Raw genomic sequence first — 24,567 nt, 5'->3', positions numbered from 1 at the left:
ATAGGGAATACTACTGTATGTAGGGAATAGGGTGCCATTCTGGCACTGTGTTGGTGCCAGAAACCCGTCCCAGTAGAGACGGGCACTGTGTTGGTGCCAGATCCCCGTCCCCGTAGAGACGGGCACTGTGTTGGTGCCAGATACCCGTCCCGGTAGAGACGGGCACTGTGTTGGTGCCAGATCCCCGTCCCGGTAGAGACGGGCACTGTGTTGCTGCCAGAAACCCGTCCCCGTAGAGACGGGCACTGTGTTGGTGCCAGAAACCCGTCCCGGTAGAGACGGGCACTGTGTTGGTGCCAGATTCCCATCCCGGTAGAGATGGGCACTGTGTTGGTGCCAGATACTTTGTTGGTGCCAGATCCCCGTCCCCGTAGAGACAGTAGAAAGAGCATACATTTCATTCCCAGGGATCCCAAGTAGAGAGTAGAGCAATTGTGAAGTTTCATCATGACTTATTATATGGGCCATTCACAACGAGCCTTTAGGGTGATGGGTCATTCACAACGAGCCTTTAGGGTGATGGGCCATTCACAACGGGCCTTTAGGCTGATGGGCCATTCACAACGAGCCTTTAGGCTGATGGGCCATTCACAACGAGCCTTTAGGCTGATGGGCCATTCACAACGGGCCTTTAGGCTGATGGGCCATTCACAACGGGCCTTTAGGCTGATGGGCCATTCACAACGAGCCTTTAGGCTGATGGGCCATTCACAACGGGCCTTTAGGCTGATGGGCCATTCACAACGAGCCTTTAGGCTGATGGGCCATTCACAACGAGCCTTTAGGCTGATGGGCCATTCACAACGAGCCTTTAGGCTGATGGGCCATTCACAACGAGCCTTTAGGCTGATGGGCCATTCACAACGAGCCTTTAGGCTGATGGGTTTTTTGTTGGTTGTGAATGATGTGAGCTACTGAACATGACTCAAAGACAGTTTGGCGCTCTGAACACACAGCACCAAGACAGTTTAGCGCTCTGAACACACAGCACCAAGACAGTTTGGCGCTCTGAACACACAGCACCAAGACAGTTTAGCACTCTGAACACACAGCACCAAGACAGTTTAGCGCTCTGAACACACAGCACCAAGACAGTTTAGCGCTCTGAACACACAGCACCAAGACAGTTTAGCGCTCTGAACACACAGCACCAAGACAGTTTAGCGCTCTGAACACACAGCACCAAGACAGTTTTGATCAGTTGTGGCACTGGAGTCATTACCAGGTGTGGTTGATCCTGAAACTGGCAGCCTGTCTGGAAAAGCCTGAAGCTTCCTGGCTGGGTGCCATAGTAGAGATTTGTCTCATACATTGTCTCTGTCTCACACTCTAAATCTGAAACTGAGAGGCCATTTTGGTTCTTAAATCTGTATGGCCAAAACAGTGAACGAGGCGTCTGGACCTAGGTGTTATACTTAGTACATGACAATACGTTTAGTAGTTGTGTGTTTTGCATCACACTAGTCTGGTAAACTGATGGTAGGACTTCTTCTCTATGTGGATTCTGACTGACACTTCTGATGTTGTTGTGGCGGTCACAACATTTTGTCAGCCGTTGATTGTCAAGCGAATAACTGCCGTTCTCATGGTAACTGACCGTTAATTAACATAAACACATTTTAGCATCTCTTGGCTTCCACATTTAATCTACAAGACACTGATGCAGACCTTTGGAACATCTACATTTTGAAAAGTCAAATAAATCCATGTAATATAGTCTACACCAACACAATAAACCCATGTAATATAGTCTACACCTTCACAATAAATCCATGTAATATAGTCTACACCTTCACAATAAATCCATGTAATATAGTCTACACCTTCACAATAAATCCATGTAATATAGTCTCCACCTTCACAATAAATCCATGTAATATAGTCTACACCAACACAATAAACCCATGTAATATAGTCTACACCTTCACAATAAATCCATGTAATATAGTCTACACCATCACAATAAATCCATGTAACATAGTCTACACCTTCACAATAAATCCATGTAATATAGTCTCCACCTTCACAATAAATCCATGTAATATAGTCTACACCATCACAATAAATCCATGTAACATAGTCTACACCTTCACAATAAATCCATGTAATATAGTCTCCACCTTCACAATAAATCCATGTAATATAGTCTACACCATCACAATAAATCCATGTAACATAGTCTACACCTTCACAATAAATCCATGTAATATAGTCTCCACCTTCACAATAAATCCATGTAATATAGTCTCCACCTTCACAATAAATCCATGTAATATAGTCTACCTACACCTTCACAATAAATCCATGTAATATAGTCTACACCTTCACAATAAATCCATGTAATATAGTCTACACCATCACAATAAATCCATGTAATATAGTCTACCTACACCCTCACAATAAATCCATGTAGTATAGCCTACACCATCACAATAAATCCATGTAATATAGTCTCCACCATCACAATAAATCCATGTAATATAGTCTACCTACACCCTCACAATAAATCCATGTAGTATAGCCTACACCATCACAATAAATCCATGTAGTATAGCCTACACCATCACAATAAATCCATGTAATATAGTCTACACCCTCACAATAAATCCATGTAATATAGTCTACACCCTCACAATAAATCCATGTAATATAGTCTACACCCTCACAATAAATCCATGTAGTATAGCCTACACCATCACAATAAATCCATGTAATATAGTCTCCACCATCACAATAAATCCATGTAATATAGTCTACACCATCACAATAAATCCATGTAATATAGTCTACACCATCACAATAAATCCATGTAATATAGTCTACACCTTCACAATAAATCCATGTAATATAGCCTCCACCTTCACAATAAATCCATGTAATATAGCCTACACCTTCACAATAAATCCATGTAATATAGCCTACACCATCACAATAAATCAATTTAATATAGCCTACACCATCACAATAAATCCATGTAATATAGCCTACACCATCACAATAAATCCATGTAATGTAGCCTCCACCTTCACAATAAATCCATGTAATATAGCCTACACCATCACAATAAATCCATTTAATATAGCCTCCACCTTCACAATAAATCCATGTAATGTAGCCTCCACCTTCACAATAAATCCATGTAATATAGTCTACACCATCACAATAAATCCATGTAATATAGCCTACACCATCACAATAAATCAATTTAATATAGCCTACACCATCACAATAAATCCATGTAATATAGCCTACACCATCACAATAAATCAATTTAATATAGCCTACACCATCACAATAAATCCATGTAATATAGCCTACACCATCACAATAAATCAATTTAATATAGCCTACACCTTCACAATAAATCCATGTAATATAGCCTACACCATCACAATAAATCCATGTAATATAGCCTACACCATCACAATAAATCCATGTAATGTAGCCTCCACCTTCACAATAAATCCATGTAATATAGCCTACACCATCACAATAAATCCATTTAATATAGCCTCCACCTTCACAATAAATCCATGTAATGTAGCCTCCACCTTCACAATAAATCCATGTAATGTAGCCTCCACCTTCACAATAAATCCATGTAATATAGCCTCCACCTTCACAATAAATCCATTATTTATTTTAGACGGGTCTAAAGAAACATGATATGAAGAAAATGTATTTATCTATTTCTAAATGTAGTCTCTTTCAGAAGAACAGAATAGCATCCTCTGAGTTGTCCTGATGTTAGGTCCTGATCTGGCTCTGCCATATGGCTGTGGGCTACACTAGTTCATTTAGCAGACAAGATTTGCTTAGAATTCCAAGGTATTATTTCATATTTTATAGTATGAAGAATAAAATTGAACAAAGCTGAATAAAATAGAAAGGATATTTTCTCCAAACGATTTGAGGGAGTGTGAACATTCTGTGTTGAGCAGTCATTAGAGAATAGGTACTCCTATATGCTTAATTTAGAGTAATTTATGCAACTTTAGTTGTTCTACAAACTTTGGGCTATATGTTTTGATATTTAATACATTCTAAGTCGGCAGGATGCGACTTTAATGATGATTTCAAAAAAGTTGCTTGAGAGACATGAGCTCTACTTGGTTTTTTTTTGCGCAGGCTGTACACACTACATCAGTCTCTCATTCACAATTTGACAAGCACTTGATAATAAGCCTCAAATTTCCGACATCCCCTTTATGTGGCTGTAATGCCCCCTAATAAATCCATGCCTTTTGTGGCCAGTGGCCGTTGTGCCCTTGAGCTGAATATAATAATTATAAATTATTTGAATTTTTACCACCTTTATCGCCCTACTTTCGATCTTGTCTCATTGCTGCAACTTCCCAACGTGCTCGGGGGGCAAAGGTCGCTTCTTAACACCCGCCCACCACCGTGTCAACGAATCACTGTTCAACTGATACGGACCTTATTAAAACATATAGGACTATGGGCTAGACTACATGAGGTGTGATACTAACCTTATTAAAACATATAGGACTATGGGCTAGACTACATGAGGTGTGATACTAACCTTATAGGACTATGGACTAGACTACATGAGGTGTGATACTAACCTTATAGGACTATGGACTAGACTACATGAGGTGTGATACTAACCTTATTAGAACATATAGGACTATGGGCTAGACTACATGAGTTGTGATACTAACCTTATAGGACTATGGACTAGACTACATGAGGTGTGATACTAACCTTATAGGACTATGGACTAGACTACATGAGGTGTGATACTAACCTTATTAGAACATATAGGACTATGGGCTAGACTACATGAGGTGTGATACTAACCTTATAGGACTATGGACTAGACTACATGAGGTGTGATACTAACCTTATTAAAACATATAGGACTATGGGCTAGACTACATGAGGTGTGATACTAACCTTATAGGACTATGGACTAGACTACATGAGGTGTGATACTAACCTTATAGGACTATGGACTAGACTACATGGAGGTGTGATACTAACCTTATTAAAACATATAGGACTATGGGCTAGACTACATGAGGTGTGATACTAACCTTATAGGACTATGGACTAGACTACATGAGGTGTGATACTAACCTTATAGGACTATGGACTAGACTACATGAGGTGTGATACTAACCTTATTAGAACATATAGGACTATGGGCTAGACTACATGAGGTGTGATACTAACCTTATAGGACTATGGGCTAGACTACATGAGGTGTGATACTAACCTTATAGGACTATGGGCTAGACTACATGAGGTGTGATACTAACCTTATTAAAACATATAGGACTATGGGCTAGACTACATGAGGTGTGATACTGACCTTATAGGACTATGGACTAGGATACATGAGGTGTGATACTAACCTTATAGGACTTTGGACTAGACTACATGAGGTGTGATACTAACCTTATAGGACTATGGGCTAGACTACATGAGGTGTGATACTAACCTTATTAAAACATATAGGACTATGGGCTAGACTACATGGAGGTGTGATACTAACCTTATTAAAACATATAGGACTATGGACTAGACTACATGAGGTGTAATACTAACCTTATAGGACTATGGGCTAGACTACATGAGGTGTGATACTAACCTTATTAAAACATATAGGACTATGGACTAGACTACATGGAGGTGTGATACTAACCTTATTAAAACATATAGGACTATGGGCTAGACTACATGAGGTGTAATACTAACCTTATAGGACTATGGACTAGACTACATGAGGTGTGATACTAACCTTATAGGACTATGGACTAGACTACATGAGGTGTGATACCAACCTTATTGAAACATATAGTATCACACCTCATGTATTCTAGTCCATATGGACTAGGCTAATTTACATCAACAACATAGCTCCGGCAGTAGGAAACTCTCTCATCCATTTATATGCAGATGATAGTCTTCTACTCAGCTGGCCCTTCCCCGGATTTTGTGTTAAATGCTCAACAACAAAGCTTTCTCTGCCCTTAACCTTGTTCTGAACACCTCCCAAACAAAGGTCATGTGGTTTGGTAAGAAGAATGCCCCTCTCCCCACAGGTGTGATTACTACCTCTGAGGGTTTAGAGCTTGAGGTAGTCAGTCGCCTCATACAAGTACTTGGGAGTATGGCTAGACAGTACACTGTCCTTCTCTCAGCACATATCAAAGCTGCAGGTTAAAATTTAAAACTAGACTTGGTTTCCTCTATCGTAATCGCTCCTCTTTCACCCCAGCTGCCAAACTAACCCTGATTCAGATGACCATCGTACCCATGCTAGACTAAGGAGATGTAATTTATAGATCGGCAGGTCAGGGTGCTCTCGAGCGGCTAGATGTTCTTTACCATTCGGCCATCAGATTTGCCACCAATGCCTCTTATAGAACATATCACTGCACTCTATACTCCTCTCTAAACTGGTCATCTCTGTATACAAATCAAATCAAATCAAATTTTATTTGTCACATAGACATGGTTAGCAGATGTTAATGCGAGTGTAGCGAAATGCTTGTGCTTCTAGTTCCGACAATGCAGTAATAACAAGTAATCTAACTAACAATTCCAAAACTACTGTCTTGTACACAGTGTAAGGGGATAAAGAATATGTACATAAGGATATATGAATGAGTGATGGTACAGAGCAGCATAGGCAGGATACAGTAGATGATATCGGGTACAGTATGTATACCCGGCGCAAGACCCACTGGTTGATGCGTATTTATAAAACCCTCTTAGGTCTCACTCCCCCCTATCTGAGATATCTACTGCAGCCCTCATCCTCCACATACGACACCCGTTCTGCCAGTCACATTCTGTTAAAGATCCCTAAAGCACACACATCCCTGGGTCGCCCCTCTTTTCAGTTCGCTGCAGCTAGCGACTGGAACAAGCTGCAACAAACACTCAAACTGGACAGTTTTATCTCCATCTCTACATTCAAAGACTCAATCATGGACACTCTTACTGACAGTTGTGACTGCTTTGTGTGATGTATTGTTGTCTCTACCTTCTTGCCCTTTGTGCTGTTGTCTGTGACCAATATTTATGTTTGTACCATTTCTTTATTTTGTGTTGCTACCATGTTGTGTTGCTACCATGTTGTGTTGCTACCATGTTGTCATGTGTTGCTGCCATGTTGTGTTGCTACCATGTTGTCATGTGTTGCTACCATGTTGTCATGTGTTGCTACCATGTTGTGTTGCTACCATGTTGTGTTGCTACCATGTTGTCAAGTGTTGCTACCATGTTGTGTTGCTACCATGTTGTCATGTGTTGCTGCCATGTTGTGTTGCTACCATGTTGTCATGTGTTGCTGCCATGTTGTGTTGCTACCGTGTTGTCATGTGTTGCTACCATGTTGTCATGTGTTGCTACCATGTTGTCATGTGTTGCTACCATGTTGTTATGTGTTGCTACCATGTTGTGTTGCTACCATGTTGTCATGTGCTGCTACCATGTTGTCATGTGTTGCTGCCATGTTGTCATGTGTTGCTGCCATGTTGTGTTGTTGACTTAGGTCTCGCTTTATTTAGGGTTGTTGTCTCTCTTGTTGTGAATTGTGTTTTGTCCTATATTTTTAATTTTTAATCCCTGCAGGAGGCCTTTTGCCTTTTTGGTAGGCCGTCATTGTAAATAAGAATTTGTTCTTAACTGACTTGCCAAGTTAAATAAAATGTAAAAAAATAAACATGAGATGTGGGAATATGATTTGAAAAAGTTGCAAAAAAAGAAGAAGCTGGGCATCATTCCCATTGTCACCCATCACACTATTCTTGATTTCATCTGGTCTTTACCTGTATTACATAATACAGTGCATTCGGAAAGTATTCAGACCCCTTGACTTTTCCCAAATTTTGTTACTTTACAGCCTTATTCTAAAATTGATTTAAAAAAATAAAATAAAAATGTCCTCATCCATCTACACATGATACCCCATAATGACAAAATAAAAACTGATTTTTAGAAATGTTTTCAAATGTATTGAAAATAAAACTGAAATAATTTATTTACATAAGTATTCAAACCCTTTACTCAGTACTTTGTTGAAGCACCTTTTGACATCGATTACAGCCTCCAGTCTTCTTGGGTATGACGCTACAAGCTTGGCACACCTGTATTCGGGGAGATTCTCCCATTCTTCTCTGCAGATCCTCTCAAGCTCTGTCAGGTTGGATGGGAAGCGTTGCTACACAGCTGTTTTCAGGTCTCTCCAGAGATGTTTAATCAGGTTCAAGTCCGGGCTCCGGCTGGGCCACTCAAGGACATTCGGAGACTTGTCCCGAAGCCACTCCTGCGTTGTCTTGGCTGTGTGCTTAGGGTCGTTGTTCTGTTGGAAGGTGACCCTTCGTCCCAGTCTGAGAACCTGCTCCAGAGTCATCAAGGATCTCTCTGTACTTTGCTCCATTTATCTTTGCCTTGATCCTGACTAGTCTCCCAGTCCCTGCAGCTGAAAAACATCCCCACAGCATGATGCTGCCACCACAGTGCTTCACCGTAGAGATGGTGCCAGGTTTCCTCCAGACGTGATACTTGGCATTCAGGCCAAAGAGTTCAATCTTAGTTTCATCAGACCAGAGAATCTTGTTTCTCATGGTCTGAGAGTCTTTAGGTGCCTTTTGGCAAACTCCAAGCGGGCTGTCATGTGCCTTTTTACAGAGGAGTGGGTTCCGTTTGGCTATTCTATCAGAAAGGCCTGATTGGAGGAGTGCTGCAGAGGTGGTTGTCCTTCTGGAAGGTTCTCCAATCGCCACATTGGGTTCTTGGTCACCTCTCTGACTACTGTTAGCTAGCCAGATAGCCACAAATCCTTTTTAGCTAAGCTAGCTAACCACAAAGAATTTACATCTACCTTGCATTATATTGAGGTAATTTGTGCCTGTTTTAACTAGCTGGATAGCTAGAAACACCACCTATATTCTACTTAGAGCTTTGACATTCCTGTGTAATGAACGGCGCTATATAAATGACATGTATTATTATAAATAGATTTTATGTTTTGTGTTACAGGAGGCCTTACAGAGAATAATCACCACGTTGGCCAATAAAAATGAGGAGCTCCATAACTTCATGGAAACACTTAGTCACTCTCTGGCTGGTGTCCAGGTAAGATATATATTTTTATTTATTTATTTAACTAGGTGATATGTGAAGAACAAATTCTTATTTTCAATGACAGGTGTGTTGACTGCCTTTTTCAGGGGCAGAACGACAGATTTGTACCTTACCTCAGCTCTGAGATTTGAACTTGCAACCTTTCGGTTACTAGTCCAACGCTCTAACCACTAGGCTACCCTGCCGCCCCATATATACACAACACTCAGTCAATTACATTAAACATAACATACAGCAATAATAATCTTGATATTACAATCTTGTACAGTAATTTCCATTTACCAAATGCCATGTTGATCCATCTATAGACTCTTGTGACACAGAGATATGGTTCTGGGTTCAGAGGATAATCAATATATGTGTGTGTGTGATTTTTTTTTTCCAAGGTGAACTGCCCACAGGCAGTGTCCGACCTGGAGGAGGAGTTTGACAGGTTATTCACCATCCTGGTTGAGATGAAGGAGAGTATGATCAACACCATCAAACAGGAAGGGGCCAAGAAGACACAGGAACTACAGGTACCTGACCTCTAACCCCTGACCCCTAACCCAACACCATCAAACAGGAACTACAGGTACCTGACCCCTAACCCCTGACCCTAACCCAACACCTTCAAACAGGAGGGGGCCAAGAAGGCACAGGAACTACAAGTACCTGACCCCTCACCCTAACCCAACACCTTCAAACAGGAGGGGGCCATGAAGGCACAGGATCTACAGGTATTATACACCTTTGGGGTGAATTGAAACACCGACTACGAGCCAGCCCTAAGGGCCCAGCATCAGTGCCCGACCTCACTAATGCTCTTGTGGCTGAATGGAAGCAAGTCCCCACAGCAATGTTCCAACATCTAGTGGAAAGCCTTCCCAGAAGAGTGGAGGCTGTTATAGCAGCAATGTTACAACATCTAGTGGAAAGCCTTCCCAGAAGAGTGGAGGCTGTTATAGCAGCAATGTTCCAACATCTAGTGGAAAGCCTTCCCAGAAGAGTGGAGGCTGTTATAGCAGCAATGTTCCAACATCTAGTGGAAAGCCTTCCCAGAAGAGTGGAGGCTGTTATAGCAGCAATGTTCCAACATCTAGTAGAAAGCCTTCCCAGAAGAGTGGAGGCTGTTATAGCAGCAATGTTCCAACATCTAGTGGAAAGCCTTCCCAGAAGAGTGGAGGCTGTTATAGCAGCAATGTTCCAACATCTAGTGGAAAGCCTCTCCAGAAGAGTGGAAGCTGTTATAGCAGCAAAGGAGGGACCAACTCCATATTAATGCCCATGATTATGGAATGAGATGTTTGACGAGCAGATGGCCACATACTATTGGTCATACAGTGTATACATACATATACACTCACTGGCCAGTTTATTAGATTCACCCATCTAGTCCCGAGTCTGAGGTACTGGATCAGCCTGGCACCGACGATCACACCACGCTCCAAGCCCTTTTAGGTCACTAGTTTTACACAATTCTAACGTTCAATGGAACAGTAACTGAATTTCTCGACGCCTTACTGCTTTATATAGCAAACCACGACTCACTGTCTGTTGGAGAGATCCATTTTTCTATACCTAACATACTGGCCGGGGATTGGATGAACCATGACTAGAATACAGTATCTACATATGAAATGAGTAAAGCAGTATGTAAAGATTATTAAAGTGACTAGTTAGTTAATACAGTAGAATAGAATACAGTATCTACATATGAAATGAGTAAACCAGTATGTAAATATTATTAATGTGACTAGTTAGTTAATACAGTAGAATAGAATACAGTAGAATAGAATACAGTATATACATATGAGATGAGTAAACCAGTATGTAAATATTATTAATGTGACCAGTGATTCCATGACTATGTACATAGGGCAGCAGTCTCTAAGGGGCAGGGTTGAGTACCAGGGGGTAGCCGGCTAGTAACAGTGACTAAGGGGCAGGGTTGAGTACCAGGGGGTAGCCGGCTAGTAACAGTGACTAAGGTTCAGGGCAGGGTACTGGATGGTAGCCGGATGACCTTCTAGATGGTAGCAGGGTGAACATGCCAGGGCTCGGGTGGCTGAGGTCCTTGATGACCTTCTAGATGGTAGCAGGGTGAACATGCCAGGGCTCGGGTGGCTGAGGTCCTTGATGACCTTCTAGATGGTAGCGGGGTGAACATGCCAGGGCTCGGGTGGCTGAGGTCCTTGATGACCTTCTAGATGGTAGCGGGGTGAACATGCCAGGGCTCGGGTGGCTGAGGTCCTTGATGACCTTCTAGATGGTAGCGGGGTGAACATGCCAGGGCTCGGGTGGCTGAGGTCCTTCATCTTCTCGGCCTTCCTGTGACACTGAGTGCTGTAGGTGTCCTGGAGGGCAGGCAGTGTGCCCCCGGTGATGAGTTGGGCAGACCACACCATCCTCTGGAGAACCCTACGGTTGCGGACTGTGGAATTGCTGTACCAGGCAGTGATGCTCTCAATTGTGCATCTGTAAATTTTTCTTGAGGGTCTTAGGTGCTCCTGAGGTTGAAGAGGCGCTGTCGGAGTGAAAGGACCATTTCAGATCCTTGGTGACGTGCACGCCAAGGAACTTGAAGCATTTGACCCCTCTCCTCTGCGGCCCCGTCAATGTGGATGGGGGCGTGCTCCCACCTCCTGTAGTCCACGATCAGATCCTTCGTTTTGTTGAGGTTATTTTCCCGGCACCACTCCTCCAGGACTCTCACCTCCTCCTGGACTCTCACCTCCTCCAGGACTCTCACCTCCTCCAGGACTCTCACCTCCTCCAGGACTCTTACCTCCTCCAGGACTCTCACCTCCTCCTGGACTCTCACCTCCTCCTGGACTCTCACCTCCTCCTGGACTCTCACCTCCTCCAGGACTCTCACCTCCTCCAGGACTCTCACCTCCTCCCTGTGACTCCACTCCTTACCACTAGTGTTCGTTATGGGTGTTGTTGTAGTGCCTCCATACACCATTCCCAGCCTGGGGTCTCTCGTGTGTGTGTGTGTGTGTGTGTGTGTGATATATATTGGTAGTGATGGATGTGTGTTGTTGTGGTTCTTGGTTAGTGTACACCCCTCTCTCAGGCAGTCTGGGGTGTGTGTGATGTCATCATGCTGCTATGGCAGTTTCCTAGCCAACTCTCTAAATCCATTGAGCAGGAACAAAAAGTGTCTGAAATTACCCCCAGATAAGAGATTACCACTTTATCCCTCTCTGATGTTGACCACTGCCTGGTACTGCCTGGTATGCTGGTCCTCATTACGTCAAGCTCACTCAGTTGGTAGAGAATGGCGCTTGTAATGCCAGGGTAGTGGGTTCGATTCCCGGGACCACCCATACGTAAAATGTATGCATGCATGACTGCAGGTGACTGTGGATAAAAGCCTATGCTTCTTGGCATATATTGTATTAAAATATACACTCGTTGGTCAGTTTATTAGGTACACCATCGTGTTCATGAAAATGTTTCGCTCCTGCAGACAGTGGAGTCATGTGGCTTGTTATATAAAGCAGGCAGACAGGCATCGAGGCATTCAGTTACTGTTCGATTAAACATCAGACTGGACAAAACTAGTGCCCTGATGTGACTGAGCCTGGTATGATCAGTGCCTGGTGCACCGGTTCCAGTACCTCAGAAACGGCCTCCTGGGGCTTTTCACGCACGACAGTGTCTCGGGTTTACTGAGAATGATGCAACAAACCAAAACATCCAGTCAGCAGCAGTCCTGTGGGCGATAACAGCTGGTTGAAGGAGAAAGGGAAGAATCATGCAAGTTAACAGGTGGGCCTCAAACAGAAGACGACCGTGTTTCACTCCAGTGGGCACGTGATCACCAACACTGGACAGATGAGTGGAAAAACATTGCCTGGTCCGACCATTCCCAGTTCCTGTTGCGTCATGCTGATGGCAGACTCATGATTTGGTTTAAGTAGCATGAGTCCATGACCCCATCCTGCCTGGTGTCAACGTTACAGGCTGGTGGCAGTGGTGTAATGGTGTGGGGAATGTTTTCCTGGCAGATGTTAGGTCCCATTATACCAATTGAGCAATGTTCCCAAAGCCTCAAATAATTCAGGTTGTTCTTGGAGGCGAATGGGAGTCCGACTTTATACTAGATGGATGTACCTAATAAATTGCTTCTGAACGCACATACTCATTCTCATCATGTGAACCATGGAAACATACACTACCGTTCAAAAGTTTGGGGTCACTTAGAAATATCCTTGTTTTTGAAAGAAAAGCACATTGGTTTTTGTCCATTAAAATAACATCAAATTGATCAGAAATACAGTGTAGACATCTACAGAGGCCCATTATCAGCAACCATCACTCCTGTGTTCCAATGGCACATTGTGTTAGCTAATCCAAGTTGATTATTTTAAAAGGCTAATTGATCATTAGAAAACCTTTTTGCAATTATGATAGCACAGATGAAAACTGTTGTACTCATTAAAGAAGCTATAAAACTGGCCTTCTTTAAACTAGTTGAGTATCTGGAGCGTCAACATGTGTGGGTTTGATTACAGGCTCAAAATGGCCAGAAACAAAGAACTTTCTTCTGAAACTCTTCAGTCTATTCTTGTTCTGAGAATTGAAGGCTATTCCATGCGAGAAATTGCCAAGAAATTGAAGATCTCATACAACGCTGTGTATTACTCCCTTCACAGAGCAGGGCAAACTGGCTCTAACCAGAATAGAAAGAGGAGTGGGAGGCCACGGTGCACAACTGAGCAAGAGGACAAATGCATTTAAGTGTCTAGTTTGAGAAACAGACGCCTCACAAGTCCTCAACTGGCAGCTTCATTAAATAGTACGTGCAAAACACCAGTCTCAACATCAACCGTGAAGATGCGACTCCGGGATGCTGGTTTCAAGCTACAATAGTAATTTACAACATTAATAACGTCTACACTGTATTTCTGATCAATTTGATGTTATTTTAATGGACAACAAATATGCTTTTCTTTCAAAAACAAGAATTTCTAAGTGACACCAAACTTTTGCACAGTAGTGTATGTTTTCATCATGTGACCCATGGAAACAGATGTTTGTCATGTGACCTATGGAAACACATACACCTGTGTGTTTTATTTCATCAAAGTTATTAACCCGTGTCAGTGGCATTTTAATAACAGACTGTTGTTCATGATCCGTTTTAACAGTTAAATGCATTTTTCCTAAGAGTTGCCCTTTTAAGCTGTTTTTCCAGCATTTACTATTGTTATGAGTCTGTCAGCTGATGAACCAACATGTTATTATGTCACTGTGAGCTCAGCTAGCCTTCCCAAAACCAAGCAGGTGTTTGGTTACTTTTCCCCATCTCTGGTCCCCTCTCCTTGGGGTACTCTCTGTTACCTTTCCCCCTCTCTGGTCCTCTCTCCTTGGGGTTCCTGGAACCTGAGAGGAGGCTTAGCAATAGCAGCTGATCGTCTTCCTGATAGCTGACCGTTAGAAGACCTTGTAGCTAACTTTGTCCTGTGGGAAGGACAGTTATGAGAGCCTGTTCAACCTCCTGGCTACTTTGAAGAATCTCAAATATAAAATATATTTTGATTTGTTTAACACTTTTTTTTTTTTGGTTACTACATGATTCCACATGTGTTATTTCATAGTTTTGATGTCTTCACTATTATTCTACAATGTAGAAAATAGTAAAAATAAAGTGTATGTGTGTATATATATATATATGATGCTTTGTTAGTTCTATTGAAATCAGGCTTTCAACATGAGGTATCAAGGTAAATTACATTCAGTGTTGTAACAGCTCACCCTTCTGAAATGTCTTTTCCCCCCCTGTTTGTTCCACAGCATCAACTGACACAGAGCGGCGGTGCCTTGAAGAGCGCAGTGGAGCTGCTGGAGTTTGCAAACAATGCTCTGGATATTAAAGACGAGGATGAGTTCACTAAGGTAGAGGCTGCTGTTCTCTAGGGCTAGGACAAAAACATTTTATAATTGGGTGTGAAAGTATGAAGTGATTTCAGTGCCAACAGATATTTTAATTCCATGGGATATTGAATTAGAATATTTATATTGTATGCACATTTGAATTGTAGAATTCTTCAGTTGAACTTCTATTTCATGATTTGAAACTGAATTGAGTGAATATTGCATTCGGTTTTCAAATATTCAAATTCTAAATATTATATATTCAGTTTCAATATGGTAGATATTGCATTCATTGTCTGTGTATCAAGTCTCAAAGTTTACTGTATTCACCTTTTCAGATTCAGTTTTCAAATTCCGTTCTCTAAATTCAGATTCAAAACCAGAGACAACATCCTGGTGCTTTGCAGGCCATAAACTTGAAATTATAGTTTGTCAACTGGATACACAGACAATGAATGCAATATCTACCATATTGAAACGGAATATATATAAATATTGCATTTGAATATTCAATTAAATTGTGCATTACAAATAAAAAAAATTCGATGTCCCAATACAAACACTAAATGATGGAATTCAAATACAGTTTGTTAGCACTGAAATCCCTCCATATGTAAGCCTTAGACAATAACAGTATTTGAATGTGATCAGCTGACGAGGACTACCAGGAAGTGAATGAAGGTCAACGTTGATTTACGAGTCAGGAGCCTCGGATAGCAATCATAGGTTGCAGTATGTATTCGATCTAAAGTGAAACTACATGGAGTTTCTTTGGGTTTTTTGGGGGGGAATACTTTCAAAGTGTTGATACTATGACGTAATAGTGTTCTCCTAAACTAACAAACACATGACTTTCCTTCTCAATTTCCTATAATAGAGTAACAGAATCTTAAGTTAACAGTCACGCTGCTTTTTCTGTGTTGACGTTGTTCACCATGCTCTCCTCAGCTTCTCACGGTGTGCGTGCATACGTGTGTGTGTGTGCGTGCGTCAGTTTGGCGAGTGTCCAGTCTGACTGCATGTACCGCATCCCGTCCCGTACCCAGTTCCCCTTCCCGTTCCCCTTCCCGTACCCAGTTCCCGTGCCCGTACCCCATCCCGTGCCCGTACCCCATCCTGTGACAGTACCCCATCCCCGTACCCCATCCCGTGCCCGTTTCCCATCCCGTGCCTCCATGGCTGTACTAACTATGATATATCTCTATTGTACTAACGGTCCCACTTCTTCTTTCTCCTCCTCTTCCTCTCCTCTTCTTCCAAGGCTGCCAAGCAGATCAAAGATAGGTACGGTACTTCCCTTCTTCAGTCTCTGGACATGCCTGGAAACCCAACGTTAAATTGCATTGAATTCGAAGTCGTGCAGAAATGACCGTTTATGAATCAGGAAAGTTCACAACCTTTTTACAAGCCAGAAAATAATATGTTAACATACTTTACTGGTTGTCTGTGCGGTTTGTCCTTTTGGCGGTAGGACTTTCCACAGGAAAGTACGATTAAATCTACTTTTCAATGCGCTGGTAGTGTACACATTCAGATTTCTATCACCTGTACCATGTGCAGTAGGTCAAAATACGTGCATGAGACACATGAGACATGAGACACATGAGACATGAGACACATGAGACATGAGACACATGAGACACATGAGACACATGAGACACATGAGACACATGAGACACATGAGACACATGAGAGACATGAGACATGACACACGAGAGACATGAGACACATGAGACATGAGACATGAGGCATGAGAGACATGACACACGAGAGACATGAGACACATGAGACACATGAGACATGAGAGACACATGAGACATGAGAGACATGAGAGACACATGAGACATGAGAGACACATGAGACATGAGAGACACATGAGACATGAGTGAGACATGAGAGACACATGAGACATGTGTCTCATGTGTCTCGTGTCTCATGAGACATGAGAGACGCATGAGACACATGAGACATGAGAGACATGAGAGACACATGAGACATGAGACACATGAGACAACGAGAGACATGAGACAACGAGAGACATGAGACAACGAGAGACATGACACACGAGAGACATGAGACACATGAGACACATGAGACATGAGAGACATGAGACATGACACACGAGAGACATGAGACACATGAGACATGAGACATGAGGCATGAGAGACATGACACACGAGAGACATGAGACACATGAGACACATGAGACATGAGACACATGCATACTAGCAGAGCTGGTGTACGTGTTTACATGGTTCTGGGCGTACTTCAGGTGTTCGAAATATGAACGCGCACTACCAGCGCTTTAAAAAGTTTATGTAATTATACTTTGCTGTGGTTATATTGTCTCACATTCCTACCTCCAAAAGGACCAACCGTACGGATAACCGGTAAAGTAAGTTAAAAACAACATTCTGGCGTGTTCATGGCCGTAACTACATATAAGGACACGAAGGTCTGGACCTTGGCCATTTTTTTTTTTCTCATTTGAAAAATAATTCATAATAAAAAAATAAATATATATTGTACACAATAAAGATAATCTATTACGGGTCAACATCTACATATTTCATCCCACCATTGATCAAAGCCCAGAAAGCTTTTATTCTTCATCTGACCTGAGTTCTAATCGCGTCTACCTCTTAGTGACCCAGTGGTGAGTTCGTTATGTTCTCCTACCTCTTAGTGACCCAGTGGTGAGTTCGTTATGTTCTCCTGCCTCTTAGTGACCCAGTGGTGAGTTCGTTATGTTCTCCTGTCTCTTAGTGACCCAGTGGTGAGTTCGTTATGTTCTCCTGCCTCTTAGTGACCCAGTGGTGAGTTCGTTATGTTCTCCTGTCTCTTAGTGACCCAGTGGTGAGTTCGTTATGTTCTCCTGCCTCTTAGTGACCCAGTGGTGAGTTTGTTATGTTCTCCTGAGTCTCCAGGATTTGCCTTTAGCAGCACATTCACCACTCTCTCAAGCGGCTAACTCCTCCCTCTCGCGGCAGAGGCCGCGGGCGACGTGAAACGAACTACCCAGCTCGCAGTCGGCTCAATACGCAACTAGTCTAGAGATGCTGCTGACGGTGTGTTGGCCAGGAGCAAAAAAATATGCTACCAAGTTCTCATAACTTTGCCTTACAGAGAGTAGGTTACTGAGATATACAGTGATGTGGTGAGACTGAGGCAGGCTGAAATGCATATAGGAAGAAGCAGAGGAGACCGAGAGAGGTTAGTACTGTGGTTCCCCGAACTTGACAAAATCTGTACTGATCTAATGAATCGGAACTTTAAAAAATAAGATACCGTATGTATCAAAATGAACATCTCCATAGGACCTATCTTCCCTATAGGGAACATTAAAATACAAACAATCCAAAAAATTGTTCAATGTTTTTGTTTTGTCGCTGATGCTTTGTGTCAGTGTGAATCACCACCCCACCCCCCTTTATAACATTACAGTTGCTATAGCTACGTGTTTGTAGCTGGACTGAGGGGAATGAACCTACAGCAGCCAAGGTGATAATGACCGGGGTCATTTTTACTCGTTTTTACTCTTCTCCAAATAGCATTTTGAAAGTTTTTGGCTTCCGTCCGGACCTCACTAAAAATGTAAACTCTAGTTGTGGCCCTAAGTAGAGAGCGTGAGAGGGAACTTCCTGATTCAAATGCTAAAATCTGCCCTGACGTAGAATTCAATGCAGTTCAACATTGGGTTTCCAGGGCGATGGCCATGCCTGGTAACATGCTGCAGTGGTGTGAGAAGCCTAGCTTAGTGCACGGTTCAGAGCCAGATCTGGTCAAAGAGTTACAGGTCTAGTTTCATGTGCTTTACTAACTAGATGTCTTTTTTGTAGTTGTTTTCTTCATGTAGTCAGCGATCTGGTCAGACATCGGCGAACTAAAAGTAACATGCATTTAGTGTGTCAATATGTGTGTGAGTCTTTGTTTGCTGTTACAGACCCCAAGGTAAGTGACGTTAGTCAGGTTTCCATTGACCCAGGTTTTTGCGACGTGCAATTGAAAGGGTGGTTATAGTAGATGTTTTCTACATTTTTATCCGCTATTCGTTTTTTGTTTAACTTTTATTTATTGCGACAAATTATGATGGAAACTGTGTTTTCGGGAAAACAAAATGAGCATTGACAAATCATTTTGGAGGTACGCAGGGGGGGGGCACATGATGTAAATGCATAGCCTAACTATGAAGCTACACATTTTATATCTCAATGCCTACTGCTTGTTAAATCTATCTTTCACAATAAAAAATAAATGTTTCTTTGCAGGATCCTTGTCCTGACTTTCAAGAATGCATGAAATTGCTTCGACTTGCTTTTCTGATTGGCTGGATGCAAATTTCACCAACCAATTATTTCAGATAAAGTGAGGGAAAAAAGTATTTGATCCTCTGCTGATTTTGCACGTTTGCCCACTGACAAAGAAATGATCAGTCTGTAATTTTAATTGTAGGTTTATTTGAACAGTGAGAGACATAATAACAACAAAATAAATCTAGAAAAACACATGTCAAAAATGTTATAAATTGATTTGCATTTTAATGAGGGAAATACGTATTTGACCCCTCTGCAAAACATGACTTAGTACTTGGTGGCAAAACCCTTGTTGGCAATCACAGAGGTCAGACGTTTCTTGTAGTTGGCCACCAGGTTTGCACACATCTCAGGAGGGATTTTGTCCCACTCCTTTTTGCAGATCTTCTCCAAGTTATTAAGGTTTCGAGGCTGACGTTTGGCAACTCGAACCTTCAGCTCCCTCCACAGATTTTCTATGGGAATAAGGTCTGGAGACTGGCTAGGTCACTCCAGGACCTTAATGTGCTTCTTCTTGAGCCACTCCTTTGTTGCCTTGGCCATGTGTTTTGGGTCATTGTCATGCTGGAATACCCATCCACGACACATTTTCAATGCCCTGGCTGAGGGAAGGAGGTTCTCACCCAAGATTTGACGGTACATGGCCCCGTCCATTGTCCCTTTGATGCGGTGAAGTTGTCCTGTCCCCTTAGCAGAAAAACACCCCAAAGCATAATGTTTCCACCTCCATGTTTGACAGTGGGGATGGTGTTCTTGGGGTAATAGGCAGCATTCCTCCTCCTCCAAACACGGTGAGTTGAGTTGATGCCAAAGAGCTCCATTTTGGTCTCATCTGACCACAACACATTCACCCAGTTGTCCTCTGAATCATTCAGATGTTCATTGGCAAACTTCAGATGGGCATGTATATGTGCTTTCTTGAGCAGGGGGACCTTGTGGGCGCTGCAGGATTTCAGTCCTTCACGGCGTAGTGTGTTACCAATTGTTTTCTTGGTGACTATGGTCCCAGCTGCCTTGAGATCATTGACGAGATCCTCCCGTGTAGTTCTGGGATGATTCCTCACCGTTCTCATGATCATTGCAACTCCACGAGGTGAGATCTTGCATGGAGCCCCAGGCCGAGGGAGATTGACAGTTCTTTTGTGTTTCTTCCATTTGCGAATAATCACACCAACTGTTTTCACCTTCTCACCAAGCTGCTTGGCGATGGTCTTGTAGCCCATTCCAGCCTTGTGTAGGTCTACAATCTTGTCCCTGACATCCTTGGAGAGCTCTTTGGTCTTGGCCATGGTAGAGAGTTTGGAATCTGATTGATTGATTGCTTCTGTGGACAGGTGTCTTTTATACAGGTAAAAAACTGAGATTAGGAGCACTGCCTTTAAGAGTGTGCTCCTAATCTCAGCTCGTTACCTGTATAAAAGACACCTAGGAGACAGAAATCAAATACTTATTTCCCTCATTAAAATGCAAATCAATTTATAACATTTTTTACATGCGTTCTTTTGTTGTTATTCTGTATCTCACTTTTCAAATAAACCTACCATTTAAAATTATAGACTGATCATTTCTTTATCAGTGGGCAAACGTACAAAATCAGCAGGGGATCAAATACTTTTTTTTCCCCTCACTGTATACAGGAGAGCAAGTCTCACCATGGCGACCACGTACCGTGGCAAACAGTTGGCATATGAGAATGATTTAAAATATAGCAAATATTAATACATTTATTGCATTCTATCAATGCTGGCTTTGGCGGCCTACCTGAGCCATGAAGCGGATCTTGTGTGTGGGAGGGCAGACAGGGGCGGTTGACAATTTAATTATTTTGCGATCTGCCTAAATGGATAATGGAAACACTTAACTTCTTGCGACTAGCAAACCCGTATCCGGTAGCGTAATCATAGCTTAAAACGCATTAGCATAACGCAGCGGACATAAATACGCAAAAAATCGCAAATGAAATAAATATATTCAAACACAAGCTTAGCCTTTTGTTAACAACACTGTCATCTCAGATGTTCAAAATATGCGTTACAGCAAACGCTAGACAAGCATTTGTGTAAGTTTATCATGGCATAATGCTATGCAAAGCTCTGATGGCAGCAGGCAACATTTTCACAAAAATAAGAAAATCAACCAAATTAAATCATTTACCTTTGAAGAACTTCAGATGCTTTCACTCAGGAGACTCCCAGTTTTTCCAAAAATAATATTTTTGAAGGCGAAAAACGTCCCGTTTGTTCATCCTACTTGGCTGAGAAATCGTCCGAAAAACACTTCAACTATAACGCCAAACCTTTTTCAAAATTTGTTCCATAATATTGACAGAAACCCAGCAAACGTTTAGGATCCATCCTCAAGGTGTTTTTAATGTATTCGATAATATATCCGTCGGGGCAGTTGGTTTCACATAAGAAACGATTGGAAAAATGGCTACCTCAGTATTTTACGCAAGGTTTTCTCCGGGAGACACCATGCGTCCACTCGCCCTCTTACAGCCATTCTCCAATGGAAATGCCTAAAAAGACGTCACAATGCTGCAGACACCTTGGGGAAAACGTGGAAAACGTAAGCTGACTCCTAGCTCCTTCACAGCCATATAAAGAGTCATTGGCATGAGGCGGTTTCAAAAAATGCGGCACTTCCTGATTGGATTTTTATCTGGGTTTCGCCTGTAACATCAGTTCTGTGGCACTCACAGACAATATCTTTGCAGTTTTGGAAACGTCAGAGTGTTTTCATTCCAAAGCTGTCAATTATATGCATAGTCGAGCATCTTTTTGTGACAAAATATCTTGTTTAAAACGGAAACGTTTTTCATCCAAAAATTAAAAGTGCGCCCCCTATATCCAACTGGTCAAACAATTTTATTTTTTTTATTAGACGCTGTAGGTTTTTTGCGAAAAATGTAAAAAAACATTTTTGGGGGGTGGGAGTGATGTCATTATGTCCATCTGTTTATATCGACATCAGACAGTTAAATGGAAATGCACCCTTGGCAAGCTATTATCTTTGCCAACTTTCTAAATGGCGACAAAAATCCCAAGTTAATGGAAACACAGCTTTTGTGTGTCTCCTCCACCTGCTCCCCACCTGGGAGGGTAGCCTGGTCCCAGACCTGTTCCTGCTCTTGCCGACTCCAACGCCGCTGCTGCCACGACCAAGACAAACATGACAAGGAGTCGGCATGTCTCACAACATATGCTCTATGTATGTATTCCGATTTTTTTTTTAAATGACATCGGTACTAAACTTGAATGTGATAGCACAAACAGACTGACAGACTCAGGCTAGCCGAAGGGTGTTGTTGTTGGTGGTGTTACTCTGCTATGGTGGTCTGGTGGCCTCACTGTGCCATGCTCCTCCCTGCAGGGTAACAATGGCACCAGCCTTCAGACTGACCATGAAGCCCAAGGCCACAGATAACATGGACCATCTCATGGTGGACTTCAACCAGGAACGGCAACTCCTCCAGAACCTCAAGTTTCTGCCTGGTACGTACATCTGGCTTGTGTCCCAAGTGGCCCCTATTCCCTACATATAGTGCACTACTTTAGACCAGAGCCCATTGGAACCCTATTCCCTATATATAGTGCACTACTTTAGACCAGAGCCCTATGGAACCCTATTCCCTATATAGTGCACTACTTTAGACCAGGGCCCTATGGAACCCTATGTTGTTCTCAACTAGCCTACCTGGTTAAATAAAGGTTAAATAAAATCAAATGTAAAAAAATAAAATAAATCTACAGAGTGGACAAAACATTAGGAACACCTGCTCTTTCCATGACAGACTGACCAGGTGAATCCAGGTGGAAGTTATGATCCCTTATTGATGCCTCTTGTTAAATCCACTTCAATCAGTGTAGATGAAGGGGAGGAGACAGGATTAAAGAAGGATTTATAAGCCCTGAGAGACATGGAATGTGAATGTTTGCCATTCAGAGGGTGAATGGGCAAGACAAAAGATTGACATGCCTTTGAACGGGGTATGGTAGTAGGTACCAGACGCACCGGTTTGTGTCAAGAACTGCAATGCTGCTGGGTTTTTCACGCTCATCAGTTTCCCGATGTGTATCAAAAACGATCTACCACCCAAAGGACATCCAACTAACTTGACACAACTGTGGGAAGCCTTGGAGTCAACATCCCTGAGGAACGCTTTCAACACCTCATAGAGTCCACATCCCGACGAATTGAGGCTGTTCTGAGGGCAAAAGGGGGGGTGCAACTCCATATTAGGAAAAGTGTTCCTAATGCTTATAGATAGCAGAAGCAGGGGTGGTTAGTTGGTTCATGCTACTTTCTCATAAAGTTTGTGTGTGTGTGTGTGTGTGTGTGTGTGTGTGTGTGTGTGTGTGTGTGTGTGTGTGACCAGTAATGCTCCAACAAATTGCTCCCTTCTTCTCTCCGTCAGATGAGGGTTGCTCTATAGCGTCAGCTGTCACATCAGTCGTCCAGAGAGGCTGTTCTGTGTCGTCAAAAACTAGTTAGCGGTTGAATTTGGAGATGTGTTTGGATTTTTCTGGAGTTTTTTTGGGAGCACCCAGGCTCCGCTTCATGAGGTAATCATGGCATGTGGTGTGACAGGCCCTCCCATTGGATTATTAGGGACTTAAAGTGCTGCTCAGACTCCGTCTATAATCTATAGTCTATCATCTATAGTCTATCATCTATAGTCTATCATCTATAGTCTATCATCTATAGTCTATCATCTATAGTCTATCATCTATAGTCTATCATCTATAGTCTATCATCTATAGTCTATCATCTATAGTCTATCATCTATAGTCTATCATCTATAGTCTATCATCTATAGTCTATCATCTATAGTCTATAGTCTATAATCTATAGTCTATAATCTATAGTCTATAGTCTATAATCTATGGCTTCAGCTGTTGACTCGTTCCTCCTCCTCCCAGCGCTGCGTCGTACAGAGTCCCTAAGGCACTGCACTAGACCAGTGGTTTTCAAACTTCTCCTCAGGGACCCCGCCCACGACGGTTCGGATTTCTCCTCAGGGACCCCGCCACGACGGTTCGGACTTCTCCTCAGGGACCCCGCCCACGACGGTTCGGACTTCTCCTCGGGGACCCCGCCACGACGGTTCGGACTTCTCCTCGGGGACCCCGCCACGACGGTTCGGACTTCTCCTCGGGGACCCCGCCCACGACGGTTCGGACTTCTCCTCGGGGACCCCGCCACGACGGTTCGGACTACTCCTCGGGGACCCCGCCACGACGGTTCGGACTACTCCTCGGGGACCCCG

General features: G+C 42.7%; 1 protein-coding gene across 3 annotated transcripts in view; it reads left to right on the top strand.

Moving 5' to 3' along the window:
* The window catches only part of LOC110536872 (FSD1-like protein), an 89,013-nt gene that overhangs the window by 18,392 nt on the left and 46,054 nt on the right, over positions 1-24,567 (top strand). For all 3 annotated transcript variants that reach the window (XM_036936758.1, XM_036936757.1, XM_036936756.1), the window contains exons 2-6: positions 9,016-9,111; positions 9,507-9,638; positions 14,905-15,006; positions 16,247-16,269; positions 22,671-22,792. In XM_036936758.1, the coding sequence (XP_036792653.1) occupies positions 9,016-9,111; positions 9,507-9,638; positions 14,905-15,006; positions 16,247-16,269; positions 22,671-22,792 (475 nt within the window). The remainder of the gene's footprint in view (positions 1-9,015; positions 9,112-9,506; positions 9,639-14,904; positions 15,007-16,246; positions 16,270-22,670; positions 22,793-24,567) is intronic.

The sequence above is a fragment of the Oncorhynchus mykiss genome, chromosome 12 (genome assembly GCF_013265735.2).
Source record: "Oncorhynchus mykiss isolate Arlee chromosome 12, USDA_OmykA_1.1, whole genome shotgun sequence".
NCBI classification, from domain to species: Eukaryota; Metazoa; Chordata; class Actinopteri; order Salmoniformes; family Salmonidae; genus Oncorhynchus; species Oncorhynchus mykiss.
This window is presented reverse-complemented; position numbering and strand designations above follow the sequence as displayed.